Source organism: Oncorhynchus mykiss, chromosome 6 (assembly GCF_013265735.2).
Source record: "Oncorhynchus mykiss isolate Arlee chromosome 6, USDA_OmykA_1.1, whole genome shotgun sequence".
Lineage (NCBI taxonomy): Eukaryota > Metazoa > Chordata > Actinopteri > Salmoniformes > Salmonidae > Oncorhynchus > Oncorhynchus mykiss.
Window position 1 is genome coordinate 19,370,804 of NC_048570.1, and position 15,097 is coordinate 19,385,900.

At 40.9% G+C, this 15,097-nt stretch overlaps 1 protein-coding gene across 1 annotated transcript; it reads right to left on the reverse strand.

The window, feature by feature from the left end:
• Positions 1–1,885: 1,885 nt before the first annotated feature.
• LOC110525405 (cytochrome P450 1A1-like) lies at positions 1,886–8,990 on the reverse strand. The gene is made up of 7 exons (XM_021605476.2): positions 8,823–8,990; positions 7,637–8,556; positions 5,847–5,970; positions 5,397–5,486; positions 4,456–4,579; positions 4,220–4,306; positions 1,886–3,424 (listed from the first exon to the last, which is right to left on the reverse strand). Exons 2-7 carry the CDS (start codon positions 8,495–8,497, stop codon positions 3,142–3,144), a joined length of 1,569 nt encoding a protein of 522 aa, XP_021461151.2. The 5' UTR covers positions 8,498–8,556; positions 8,823–8,990; the 3' UTR covers positions 1,886–3,141.
• Between the last annotated feature and the right edge of the window lie 6,107 nt (positions 8,991–15,097).

The window sequence follows — 15,097 nt, forward strand, 5'->3', positions numbered from 1 at the left end:
TTCCTATTTTGCAACAAAACATCCTTCACTTATGCTGCCAAACATAGCCTCGTAAAACTGACCATCCTACCGATCCTCGACTTCGGCGATGTCATTTACAAAATAGCCTCCAACACTCTACTCAACAAATTGGATGCAGTCTATCACAGTGCCATCCGTTTTGTCACCAAAGCCCCATATACTACCCACCACTGCAACCTGTATGATCTCATTGGCTGGCCCTCGCTTCATACTCATCGTCAAACCCACTGGCTCCAGGTCATCTACAAGTCTCTGCTAGATAAAGCCCTGCCTTCTTTCAGCTCACTGGTCAACATAGTAGCACCCACCTGTAGCACGGGCTCCAGCAGGTAAATGTCACTGGTCATCCCCCAAAGCCAATTCTTCCTTTGGCCGCCTCTCCTTCCAATTCTCTGCTGCCAATGACTGGAACGAACTGCAAAAATCTCTGAAGCTGGAGACTCTTACCTCCCTCACTAGCTTTAAGCACCAGCTGTCAGAGCAGCTCACAGATCACTGCACCTGTACATAGCTCATCTGTAAATAGATGGCATCACCTAAGGGGGCTTGAACTTTCAAGCTCTCCCTGTAGATTTTGCGGTGACGTAGTGTCCCCATGATTGACAGAACACTGAGCCAATCACGGCGCAACTAGAGAAGATTACCAAACCCTACGCTCTGTATTTTCCACTGTTTACCCTCCACCACAGAAACCACTGAGCTAGGCTGAAACACCTACATTTTGGAGATGCTTTACTCAAGAAAGTAATGAAGAGACCATGTTTGTATTCGACTTTATTAACTCCATTTTTTTTAACATTGTTTGCAAACTGATATGTGACACGTATTAATGACAAAATATATATATTTTTTAGATAAACAGGTCGCCACTGACGGGTCGCCACTTGTGCCTCTATACTGAGGCCTGAGGAATGTGGTTAAAACTCACTTAGGGTCAAATGTTTGAGAGCCTTTCTTTGTCCAAATTGAATTGAAATAAAAAAAAATCTGATATGTTCACCTTGAAAGGGGTCTAAAGTTGAGTTGAGTCCATTCTTCATTCCAATCATGCTCATTAGTTTCTCATATGGCTCATATACTGTAACAGGATCTATCATGTAAGAGACAGCATGGAGCCTTAACATTAAACCAGTTCAAATTGGAATTAATTTAATTGATTTATAAAGTACTTGAGCTTATACAACTGTATTCAATCTGGGTAGCCTAGTGATTAGAGGAATTGGGCCAGTAACCGAAAGGTTGCTGGATCGAATCCCCGAGCTGAGAAGGTAAAAATCTATCATTCTACCCCTGAACAAGGCAGTTAACACACTGAAAGAACAATTTGTTCTTAAACTGACTTGCCTAGTTAAATAAAGGTTCAAAAAAAATCCACAGTCTGAGTTTTGTAAAACGGCCGCCCCACCACCTGTTTTGGTAAACAGTTGAGGGATGGGGCAGGAGAGATGTAACCACTCAAATTCATAGACGGAGCTTTGGATGCAAGGACTAATCAACCATGAGATGCTTTGAAGCTATACAATCTTTGTTTACAATTACATATTTACAAACAATGGAGTAAAACAAGTTTATTTTGGTTTCAGTTGGGTTTAGGCAGTTAGGCAATTCTTCAAGAATCAGTCTTTGTAAACAGTGTATAGCTTAGAAATGTGTTTAAAATTATATATATATATATTTTTTTATCTCAATCTATGAATTTGAAAGTGGCCACATATCTCCAGTCCCATCCCACAGCTTTGTACCAAACCAAGTGGGTAGGGCTGCCGTTTGGCTGAAGCACGAATTAAGGAATGTACCTTTAATTCTGGAGAGAATGCCAGTGATTGTGACCAAAATGAAACAAAAACAAACAAAGTATAACCACATACACAAACTTCCATCAGTTTTTATTCTCAGTCACACTTTTCAGATGCTAAATTAAGACAAAAAAGACTAACAAATGAAAAAATGTAATTTTCACAAGACACGTGTTAACAGACATCATTAATATCGGATTTCAAAGAGGGGTGTATTGTCTTCTGAATAAAGACATGTCTCTCAAATGGCTTCACTGCTGTGACATCTGTGGAATTCTTCTGGGAACATATACTGGCAATCAAGTTACAATAATGTAAATAACACATCTCATTCAAACACTTATAGTCATGGCTTTTCAGTGATAGTTTTATCTCATAAAATAGAACATCACAGCATCAAAATTAAAATTTTACAAACGTGTCTCATCTTTCATCTTAACCTCTGAAAGAAGTCTGGTAGAATCCAAAGACTGTCTAATATTAAAAATATATATATTTTAAAAAATAAGGTGATTCTCCTTAATCTCAGAGTATCACCGGCAACTACTTACAGTAGGAATGGGAAAGGAGACAGAAAGTGAGAAAGAGATCTTCTCTTAAAATCCCGGAGTTACAGATGAATGGGGGGGTGGAAGAGTGCGCTGAGTAGTAATGAACCCTGAGTGAACGCTGCATAGTGCCCAAGGCTCTGATCACTTAAATAAAACACTTCCTCTCTCCCTCCCTAAGCGTTTAGTTGAATGAATAACTACAGATAAGGATATTAATAAAAGGCATTTGTAATTATGTTTCACTTGATGAAGGTGGAAGGACCAATCACTGTCCCTAATAGTTCAAATAATACTGGGAATGGCCCTGTACCAATACTGTTTTCCAATAGGCATAGATATTCTAACATTACATGCATACTGAGATATCATAAAAATGCTAAAGTTACGTATATAATAGGTTTATCTTAAATATCTACAATAGGATACGTACATACTTCAACTAAAATCTTAACAACTTCTAGGGAAATATCAATCCATTTGATGACCAATGAGGAAATGGATGTGAACAAATCCTTGGTTATGACTACTTAATACTATTGCACACTTTGTACTGTTTTGACGCTTCACAGCTAGGAACTGTGTTTGTGTTTACAGTGGTAATGACACCACTGCCAGGTGAAGATGTTGTGTTCAGTCTGTATAGTAAATATGTTTTGGTGTCTGAGTATCCATGGTTTCTGTGCGTTATGATGATGTGGGCAAGGTCTTGCCCAGTCAAGCCAGTTGTAGCCTTACTGTAGTTGGTGCCGTATGGCTTAACGGACAGGACGGATCTAGAGGCGTGACGAGACACTGATCCTGTAGGGGCGGGGCTTCATGGTGAGCCCAAAGTCGGTACTGAGGTCCAGCTCCTGTCCCGGAACATTCTCGATACACAGCCGATGGAGCAGTGTGGTCAGGAATACAAACATCTCCAACCGGGCGAACCCATCACCCAGGCAACGCCTTTTCCCCATCCCGAAGATCATGACCTTGTCTGTCAGGTCTTTGTTGAGCAGTCCCTCTTTACCCAGGAAGCGCTCGGGACGGAACACGTCTGGGTCACCCCACAGATCTCTACAAATGAGGAAAATGACAGCCAACCATTCACAACCACAACAGGGTTGTGTTCATTAGAGCACACAAAGGAAAACGTTTCGTAACTTGGAAACAAAAATGAGCAGAGTCCAGATAGTCAATCCCTCACTTCAGTCCTTCCCTGCTGGTTGGTGCCTAGTGGACATGACCAAGACCAGTTGAACACTCAAACACATGCAAATAGATTGTGAGAGAGCTGCAAAAGGTGATGTCACCTCCTCAGTGTTGGGGAGGAGTGAACTACATGTAGTTCAACAAGTAATGTAACTACATTTTGCAGTAGCTTGGTGGTAGTTTAACTCAATTCAAATCTAGGTAGTGTTTTCAGCAGTTATTTACTTTTTTACCATGTAGTGGTGTAGCTTTAACTACTGGAACTACACACTACTTTTTTTTAAAGAGAATGGAATTAGGCAAGAATTGTCTTTCTTTTTCAGCATCAGACCTGTTAAATTCTCACTTAAAATATAGTTTTTTTGTTTAATAGGCTAAATTACACAATCTGTTAACATCTAAAATCAGATAAAATCTGACTCCAGAGTGATCTGTTCTTGCAATTTGTAGTCTGTAGTCTACTTTTCCAAAGTAACTTCAGTTAACTAAACAATATGTTTCTTAAGGGTAGCTTTACTGTATCTTAACATCTTCCATTCTGAAGTAATTGGTAACTTGGCCAGCTATACCTTCAGAGTAACTTCCCCAACACTGCACAAAGGACTAAAATGTAACATCAATTGAGATGTGTGCTTTAAAACACATACAGATAACACTCACATGTCGTGATTAACCTGATACTGATTGATGAAGACACAGGTGTCCTTTGGAATGAAGTATCCATTGAGTGTGATGTTTTGTGTGGTGCTTAAGGGATGAAAAGCATGGGGGGAAAAAAGACTGTGTAAATATCAACTTCCCCAGAGATAATGCTTTGACCTGAACGTGCTAACAGACAGGCACCATTCAGATGTAAATATTACAAATTGTTACTGTGCCTGTTATCAGAGCCTCACCAGTGTGGTATGGTGAAAGGGACATAGGATGTGTGACGGAACACCTCATATAAGAAGGACTCAGTAAAAGGCATCTTGGGCTTGTCTTCAAACCGAGGTAGTCTGGCTGGGCCAATGTGGTCGTCTGAACCAGAGAAAGGCAAAAACATACAGTCGCAATCAAAATACCTCGAAGAAAGAAAATAATGTACCTGAAAGTGGAAAAAAGAGAAAAGGAACAGTGGAAATCAGAAAAAGTGAGACCAAGGAAGAAAGAAAGACGATTGGATTATTGCCATCTAGTCTTACATTTCCATTCACAAGTAAGGGGATGATTTGTGTGGCTTGATTCTCGTATGGTGCAATACCCCTGCGTGTGATCTCCTTTGTTCCTGTCAGAGTAGACTGTCCAAGTATCCAAAATCTCTCTCTCTTTTCTCTCTCTCTGTCTCTGTGAATGAATCGTGCTTACTGAACATACTGTACCAGTTTTCTCAGCCCACTTCAAAAATAGCTCCGGCTTTGGTGAATTCATGACCTTTTGCGTGTTACCATGGCGAGCAATGGTCTCTAGCCATTGAGGACGGAATGGGGGGGTAGGGTGGGGGGGCACGTCTCTCAGAGATTAGATCATTGTGTGGAACTGCACAGACGGCCTATCAAACTGGCAAACTGGCTGGTACTGTAGGAGACTCTGCTCATTAGGATGTGCTATTTGACAACACAGGAAGTACTTACATTCATAAAACACCTGACCTCTCACCTATTTTTATAAAACAAAGTGATTATTCTTAACAAGTAAAGCAGACACACAAGCAGGCGTACAAAGAGACTAAGTATAAAGAGACAAGAAGTCAATTTAGCGCTACAAGGGCAGACAGTACAGTATTACAGTTTTCTATAGGAAAAGTACTGTTCAGTCATACAGGAATAATTATTACAACACAGAGGATGTACAGTACCAATCTCCTGGTGTATTTTGACCTGGATGTCAGGAAACTTGATGAGGTATAAGAGGCTCCACTGTAAACCAGCTATGATGGTATCGAATCCTGTAATGTAAAAAAAACTCATATGTAACGTTAGTTACAATCGGCGTTATCACCGTCTTATCTATGCTATGAACGCCAAATGAATTAAGTTACTCTAGAGTTGGTCTGTTCAAACGTATTGTTCAACCCATCACTGCTGGGAATGGTGATCGTCCAGAAGAAAAAGACATCTGGATTTGGAAATCGAGTCTCAGCAAACATACTACAGCCACAGCCCTGAAATAGCCATAATACCAAGTTCTGTTTATAAAATTCTTGTCAAGAATGAACATACTGTGTAATAGCCTAGTGTTAATATGCTGTTTATAAGCAGAGCTTCAAATCATTTGTTGCCAAACTTCTCTGTTCCATCTCTCTCACCTGCTCCAAAGATGTCGATGACAGTGTGTATGATCTGGGAGTTGGACAGCACTGCGGTGTCTTCATCCTCTTGCCGATCCTCACAGAGGGCAATCAGAGCATCTGTGATGTCACGTATACAGTCCTGGAAACACACACATCATCACAGCTTTAGTTAACACTTTACTTTACACTCTACTTAATACCTGCAGCTTTGTTGTATTTATTAGGGATCACCATTATCTGCTGCCAAGGCAGCAGCTACTCTTCCTGTGTTTCAAACACATTAAGACAATTACATTGCATAGAAAACAAAAGATAAAACAGTACATCATATAACAGTATTACACCACTACATATCTACAATACAAAATGTAAAATAACCCCATACTACAATGTACATGTGTGTAGAGTGCGTATGCTAGCACTTGTGTGCCTATTCCCCGCTGTTCCATAAGGTGTATTTTTATCGTTTTTAAAATCTGATTCTACTGCTTGCATCAGTTACCTGATGTGGAATAGAGTTCCATGTAGTTATAGCTCTATGTAGTACTGTGCACAGTTTAACACTTTTTTGGTTACTATATGATTCCATATGTGTTATTTTGTAGTTTTTATGTCTTTGCTATTATTCTGCAATGTAGAAAATAGTAAAAATAAAGAAAAACCCTTGAATGAGTAGGTGTGTCCAAACTTTTGGCTGGTACTGTATGTCTAATAATAAGGCTTATTTGTTATGTCTCTCTAAGTAAGCCTATACATGGGCAGGGGGAGTTCTAACCTAGCCACTCCAGGTTATATCTGTGTCATATTCCAAATATTGATTTCAAATTAAATGTAATCCTTTCAAATTCACAAAACCCTAACATACAACCCAACAATCAAATGTACCATCAAATTGTGAGAGTGAGACTGGCAGTAAATGACAGCATCTTCTAGAAAACATGTGAGCATATGTCTTCCACCAGATTGATAATTCCTCATTAAAGAGAGCGTGCGACCATTTTAGCCCCTGCGCAAGAACAAAGGTTCACTTTAGCCTCACCCTATATATATAAGCCTGGTCCTCCTACCTAGAGTATAGGTCTCTTATATTGTAGCTCAACTATTTCAATATTTCAAATAACTATCTGTTCAATGTATTCCCTACTGTAATATACAAACTGTTATATGTGACCTAAAATCACAAGCAAAAACATGCTTTCCAAAAAGGAACTTTCCTTTCTACCTAATCTACCTCTGCTCACGCTATATCTCCCTCTATCCCATCTCTTCCTTTCTTTCCCACCTGCATTATTCCTTCTCTCTGTCTATCCCTCTAGCAATGAAACAGATCCCTCAATGACTGGCTGGTTTTCTGTGCCTCTGTACCAGAATCTGATTGCACAGATCATATCTTTGTAACAGTTTACTTATCTACCAAGTTCAGCCTAAATGTCATATTATAATAGAGATTTCTCTACAAGTTGATGTCTGCAAAAAGGATTACCGTCAACTTTCTGAATACACATTACAGAATATATGCCTCTAGGCAATAGTTTTAATAGCACATGTATCAACATATCTTACCTCTACCTCAAACTGTAACAGTAGAACAGTTGAATGTCAGTTGGATATCTTATCATACATTGCAATATTATCAGACGGCTTTCAGGGTCTGTTCATTAAACACCAAACAGAAGAAAACTGAAACAGGGAGGGACTACATGGACTTGTCCCGAAAAGGACTCATTTTAAATTTTCCACTGAAAAAGTATATAAATGGTTTCTGTGGCGTGCTCTAATTTGCATGACCCTGGTGTGGCTCAAACCTTGTCAAAGGTCTCCAGGTGCTCCTCGATGTTGTGTTCCATGAAGCTGTTCATTCTGCTGATGTGCTGGACCATCTTACGCAGGGACGGGCTCGGCAGGTAGCGGAACACAGGGAAGAAGTCGGCCATGTTGCCTGCAGCGAAGATCCGCAACACCTCGTTGTTGATGTGCACAATAGTGAGGAACTCTTTGTCATTGTAGTCATACCTCTTCCCGAAACACAGAGCACACACCACATTGGCCACCGACGTAACCAGCGGGACCACAGGGTCCAGACCTAGCCCCTCGCTCGCCTCTGATAGCTCCCAAATGGCCTCCACCATCCCAGCTGCCTCAGCGCACACGTGCTCCTCTAGCAGACAGGTGGTGTCGGGACCCCGCGGCATTGCCTGCGAGAAGGAGCGAAGGGCGTTCTTGCAGAGCTTCTTGTGGAGCACCCAGGCGGGGCCATACTTCTCACTGAAGGTCATGCTGGTGCCATTGGCCACGGCAGAGAAGGTGAAGAGGTCAGGGCGTCCAGCGAAAGCCTCGCCCTGCCGAACCAGCGCCTGCCTAATGGTGGCATAGCCGCTGAGCACCACCACAACAAGGGAGCCCATACGCATCTGGAAGACGTCTCCGTACTGCATCCGGAGCTGCGTCAGGGACAGGTGGATCTGGTCGCCCATCTGGAACAGGTTACCCACCAGGGGCCAGGGGGTCGGCCCCGGTGGCAGGGTGCCTTTGGAGTGTCCCGCACCCTCTCGCTTGCGGCCCCTGAGAGCCACTAGAAGCAGGGTGAGGGTACAGAGAGCCATGGTGACTCCGGAGAGGGACATACTGAGGCCATCCTTGGGGAATATCCCAAATGTCAGCCTCATATTGCCGTCTGAGAGCTGTGAGCCAGCCAGGACAGAAGCACTAAGACACAAACTAGAATCTGGAAGAGAGAGTGAAAACAAATACTTTATCACTTTCATAAACATGAAAGAAAAAGAAAGAAAGATAATCTGTTCAGATTAGTCCTGTATGAGAACACAACTGCTTAGGTTTTAATTTCACAGAAATAACAATCTATGATTTTATGGCAGTAAGAAAATAATGTGGTATCTCCCAATGAACTACCAACATGTAGCCTACTTTTGTTGAACAAGTAGTCAATGCATAAATTTGATAACAACCAAAAGACAATGATATGTTACTCACCAGACGCGAGCAATGAAAGTTCTCTTAAATTGGAGACTCTTCTAATGAGTTCAGTTTGACCTACCGCAATGCAAATTGCCGGAGGACGCAAAACTGGATACACTTTGCAAGAGGACTGGCGCTAGGCAGGGCCAAGTGCCATGAGAGGCAGCGACAAGATCAGCCTATTTAAGCAGACACTGCAAACTGGTGAGCATTCAATTGAACAACTCCGTAGAGCTTGATCTAGCATCCCAGCCCATTATCAGCCTGAAAATGTCACCCTGGCACGTTTTTGCAAAAAGATAAAATGTCACAGTAGCTGATGTTTCCTAAATACAATGCAGTTAATGGAAAAAGATGAGTCTCACCAGGGAGGATGTTTATCTCAGTACATTGCTTCCAATGGGAAAAGATAAGCATCAGCCAATTTAATCTTATGTCAATAAATTGCAGTCAATGGGAAAATATGAGCTTTAAGGAGTTGATGCCTAAGTGAAAACATTGCATTCAATGGGAGAAGATTAGCATCACAATATGGATACATAGAGAAAGGCCTCACAGAAAAGATACACTCCTCTCTTGCTCTGTCTCTCTCTTTTTAATCTCTTTTTCCCTCCTGTCTATCTCTCTCTTTCCACCTCCCTCCTTCAACCTCTCCCTCTGTCTCTCCCCTCTCTCTCCCCCCTCCATTAAACCTGTCTTCATATTTTCCCCTTCCCTTTAACCTCCTCTCTCTCCCTCTGTCTCCCTCTTCTCTCTCCCAACTCCACCTCTCTCTCCACTTCCCCACTTCCACAGACAGGATATTCAGGCATAGATATGCCACAAGGGAATTAGACCATAAAGTGCATTCGGAAAGTATTCAGACACCGTCCCTTGTTCCACATTTTGTTACGTTTCAGCCTTAATCTAAAATTGAATAAATACATTTCCCCTCATGAATCTACTACACACAATAGCCCGTAATGACAAAGCCAAAACAGGTTTTTAGAAAATAAAAACAGAAATACCTTATTTACATAAGTATTCAGACCCTTTGCTATGAGACTCAAAATTGAGCTCGGGTGCACCCATCCTTGAGATGTTTCTACAACTTGATTGGATTTCACCTGTGGCAAATTCAAATGATTGGACATGATTTGGAAAGGTCCCACAGTTGACAGTGCATGTCAGTGCCAAAACCAAGCCATGAGGTCGAAGGAATTGTCAGTAGAGCTCTGAGACATCATTGTGTCGAGGCAAAGATCTTGGGAAGGGTACCAAACAATGTCTGCAGCACTCCACCAATCAGGCCTTTATGGTTGAGTGGCTAGACAAAAGTCACTCCTTAGTAAAAGGCACATGACAGCCCACTTAGACTTTGCCAAAAGGAACCTAAAGGACTTTCAGACCATGAGAAACAAGATTCTCTGGTCTGATGAAACCAAGATTGAACTCTTTGGCCTGAATGCCAAGAGTCAGGTCTGGAGGAAACCTGGCACCATCCGTACAGTGAAGCATGGTGGTGGCAGCGTCATGCTATGAGAATGTTTGTCAGTGGCAGGGACTGGGAATCTAGTCAGGATCAAGGGAAAGATGAACAGAGCAAAGTACAGAGAGATCCTTGATGAAACCTGCTCCAGAGCGCTCAGCACCTCAGACTGGTGCGAAGGTTCACCTTCCAAAAGGACAATGACCCTAAGCACACAGCCAAGACGATGCAGGAGTGGCTTCGGGACAAGTCTCTGATTGTCCTTCAGTGACCCAGCTAGAGCCCGGACATGAACCCGAACAAACATCTCTTTAGAGACCTGAAAATAGCTGTGCAGCCCAATACCTTGACTTTGTTGTCCTTAAGCCATTTTGCCACAACATTGGAAGTATGCTTGGGGTCATTGTCCATTTGGAAGACCCATTTGCAACCAAGCTTTAACTTACTGACTGATGTCTTGAGATGTTGCTTCAATATATCCACATAGTTTTCCTTCTCATGAAACCATCTATTTTGTGTGTGCACCAGTCCCTCCTGCAGCAAAGCACCCCCACAACATGATGCTGCCACCCCCATGCTTCACGGTTGGGATGGTGTTCTTTGGCTTGCAAGCATCCCCCTTTTTCCTCCAAACATAACAATGGTCATTATGGCCAAACAGCTCTATTTTTGTTTCATCAGACCAGAGTACACTTCTCCAAAAAGTATGATCTTTGTCCCCATGTGCAAATGCAAACCGTAGTCTGGCATTTTATGGCGGTTTTGGAGCAGTGGCTTCTTCCTTGCTGAGCGGCCTTTCAGGTTTTGTCAATATAGGACTCGTTTCACTGTGGATATAGATACTTTTGGACCTGTTTCCTCCAGCATCTTCACAAGGTTCTTTGCTGTTGTTCTTGGATTGATTTGCACTTTTCGTACCAAAGTACGTTCATCTCTATTAGACAGAACGCAACTCCTTCCTGAGCGGTATGACGGCTGCGTAGTCCCATGGTGTTTATGCTTGCATACTATTGTTTGTACAGATGAACGAGGTACCTTCAGGCATTTGGAAATTGCTCCCAAGGATGAAGGTCTACAAAAAAAAAATTCTGAGGTCTTGGCTGATTTCTTTTGATTTTCTCATGATGTCCAGCAAAGAGGCACTGCGTTTGAAGGTAGACCTTGAAATACATCCACAGGTACACCTCCAATTGACTCAAATGATGTCAATTAGCCTATCTGAAGCTTCTAAAGCCAAGACATAATTTTCTGGAATTTTCATAGCTGTTTAAAGGCACAGTCAACTTAGTGTATGTAAACTTCTGACCCACTGGACTTGTGATACAGTGAATTATAAGTGAAATGATCTGTCTGTAAACAATTGTTGGAAAAAATTACTTGTGTCATGCACAAAGTAGATGTCCTAACCGACTTCTCAAAACTACAGTTTGTTAACAAGATATTTGTGGAGTGTTTGAAAAACAAGTTTTAATGACTCCAACCTAAGTGTATGCAAACTTCCGACTTCAACTGTGTATACATTTTATGGGCAGAGTATTTTTTTTTACAATAGTTCAATTTGGTTGGTTTTTACTCCTGTCCTTCCTCTACCTGTATACGTTTTACGGGCACAGTATATTTTACATTAGTTAGCTTGTTGTTAATAGTCCTAACCTTCAGCTCCCTTCAACGCCTCCCATCTCTTTCTTCACACCATCCATGTTGTGATTTCTATTTGCCATATATTTTTCACCTGTGCTGTGATGTTTCACAAAAGTTCTGAACCTTTCTATTCTCATTGTTTCTACAGATTGTAAATTTAAAATATAAAATATTATTATATCATATATTGATTGATTGACTATGAATTTTCAAATCGCCCAGTAGTGCTATCTGCAGGGTTAGCTCCAGGTAAATATTGCAATTCTTCAGCGATTCCTGGACCTGTGACCAAAAACAAGCTGCATATGGACAGTACCAAAATGATCTAATGATTCTGCCTCTTCGCAGCAAAATCTGCATAGCTGGGAAAGTTGTATCCCCCATATAAATAACATTCTATTGGTTGCAAAAATGTTGTATAATAATTTACAAATTCTAAGTTTTAAATCCGGCGTCGTTTTGCGTATCAGTTCATGAACCGTGTCAAAAATCTCTTCCCAAATATTTTGCAATCTATGTGGCATGGCTGTCAATTCTTTTGGTCTTTAAATTAAGCTGGTATACTTTCTTATTGGTCATGATTTTCTTTAACCAATTATGGTCTTTAATGCAGGGCCAAGTTCCTTCCCTTTTCCCCTGTCCACTTCCCTCTTCCATTTTTCCAGTAATGCTGCAATTAGTTGGTTGTAATTTTGGGTAGAGCAGACATTTCCATTTTTTTTTTGTTAGCTGCATGTATGACATAACTCCACCAGTTCTAATTATGATATAATTTGCGAAGATTATACCTTTTTTAAACATTTTTTTAAAGAATAATGTTTTTTTTAATCAACAATATTTTTGTATTATTTGTCTGTCTTTATTGGTGGATTAAATTGAAATTGCAACCAACTTTCTATGGATTGTTTTAAAATTAGCGATATTTGGGAGATTATTTCCTTTTTCAAATAACTGATAGTCAGAGGTTGTAAACTGAATAAAGGGGAAAAGGTATTTCTTGAACATAGGGTGAGACATTCTTACAAATTTTCTAGAGAACAAGTTTGGATTTAAGTATAACTTTTGTATGACTGAAGCCTTTAGTGAGAGGACCAATGCTTTTCTGCCCTCCGAATTCATATTCATTATATAAATAGGCCCGTTTAATTTTGTCTGGCTTGCCATTCCAAATAAAATTGAATATTTTTTTTCTCATATAATTTTAAAAACTGTTCACTAGGTGGAGGCAAGACCATAAGCAAATTGTTAAACTAGGATATGACTAGAGTTTATCAGGGTGATTTTTTAAAACAAATAGAAAGGTATTTGCCTTTCCACAGAGCAAGATCTTATCTATTTTTGCTAACTTTCTATTGAAATGTTTTGAATGAGATCATTTCTTTCTTTCGGGGTATGTATACCAAGTATATCCACATCACCATCACGCCATTTTATTGGTAAACTACATGACAATGTAAAAGTTTTATTTTTTTGTGACCCAATATGAAATATATCCAGAGAGGTTAGAACATTTATCTAGATCCTCTATGAAGCTGTGGTGGGATCCAAGTTGTGGATTTAAAAGAAAACATGAATAATCAGCGTACAATGACACCTTTGTTTTTAAGCCATGTATTTCTAATCTCTTGAAATTATTGTTGGATATGATTTTAATAGCTAACATTTCGATGGCCATAATAAATAGATATGCCGATAGTTTTACTCCTTTTGACAGTTTCCAACTTTCTGAGAACTAGCATTATTTACTATTTTATACCTAAGGTGTCACACCCTGATCTGTTTCACCTGTCTTTGTGCTTGTCTCCACCCCCCTCCAGGTGTTGTCTATCTTCCCCATTATCCCCAGTGTATTTATACCTGTGTTCTCTATTTGTCTGTTGCCAGTTCGTTTTGTTTTGTGAAACCTACCGGCATTTCCCCCCTTGCTCCTGTCTGTTCTAGTTTCTGTTTACTAGTTTTTCCCGGTTTTGACCATTCTGCCTTTTGACCATTCTACCATTCTACCCTGAGACTGCCTGCCGTTCTGGACCTTTTGCATCCTATCTGGATTACTGACCTCTGCCTGCCCTTGACCTGTCGTTTTGCCTGTCCCTGTACTAGTAATCATCTTTTGTTACTGCGACACGGTCTGCATCTGGGTCTTACCTGAAACGTGATAGTACGAACTGGCCAGCACGTAATCCGGATCCATGGACTGCCAGTGGATGTGGTCTACGACCAGGGTCCTCAGTTCTCGTCCCGGTTCTGGAAGGCATTCTGCACACTCATTGGGTCGTTGGCTAGCCTGTCCTCCGGGTTCCACCACCAGTCCAACGGCCGGGTGGAGTCCCGCAAACGTCACCCCTGCTTCATTGTCTCTTTCACCATCTCCAAGATCATTAGCCCCTCTGCTGTTTCTCTTCTGTTGCCCCATACCATCCGTATCTATTCCACTTTTCATGTCTCTAGGAATAAACCTATGTCTCACAGCCCTTTGTCTCCTGTTTCTGCCTGTCCTAAGCCCGAGCCTGCCTGCCGTTCTGTACCTTATTGATTTTGCCCTGGATTACGGACCTCTGCCTGCCTTTGACCTGTCTTTTGCCTGCCCCCTGTTTGGGTCAATAAACATCTGGGACTCTAGCTGTCTACATCTTGGTCTTATCCTAAGTTCTGAGAGACAAAGTATTCTGAGGAATGTTCAGAGTGGTCCCTTTATGGAATATTTGAGAAATTATAAGATTTAAGGCATTGACTTACCCCTAACCAATAGAGCTAATAAACGCTTAGAAGATTTCCTCCACCCTGGTAATGTATTTTGAAATACAACCATACCCTGTCAAATAGAACCAATTAATGTTGAACATGATTTTCTGTTAACTAAACTTAAAAGGCTCCAATCTATTGTACTCCCGATGGAGTTTTTTTAATATCCCAAATGATGACATTCTAAACCAATTTGTGAGTAGGAAAAATGGATACTGCATCTGTTTCCCTGTTATCTCAGGTGCCAAATTTATTATGGACCAAGTGCGACATCTCCTGGGGACGGAGACAGTGCAACCCAGTTAATACAAAATGATCCCTCCAAGGAATTACATATGAGTCTTAAAATAATAGACATTTAATAAATATTGAAGAATATCCAACATAGATTGGAAATAACAATATAGAGTAACATTTTGAAGGTATACTGAAATGAAAA

Coding starts and splice junctions, on each gene's coding strand:
- LOC110525405 (XM_021605476.2), bottom strand. CDS start 8,497: ATGAGGCTGACATTTGGGATATTCCCCAAGGATGGCCTCAGTATGTCC. Junction 4,307..4,455: donor CCTTTCACCATACCACACTG/GTGAGGCTCTGA, acceptor TCATCCCTTAAG/CACCACACAAAACATCACAC. Junction 3,425..4,219: donor TATCAGGTTAATCACGACAT/GTGAGTGTTATC, acceptor CCTCATTTGTAG/AGATCTGTGGGGTGACCCAG.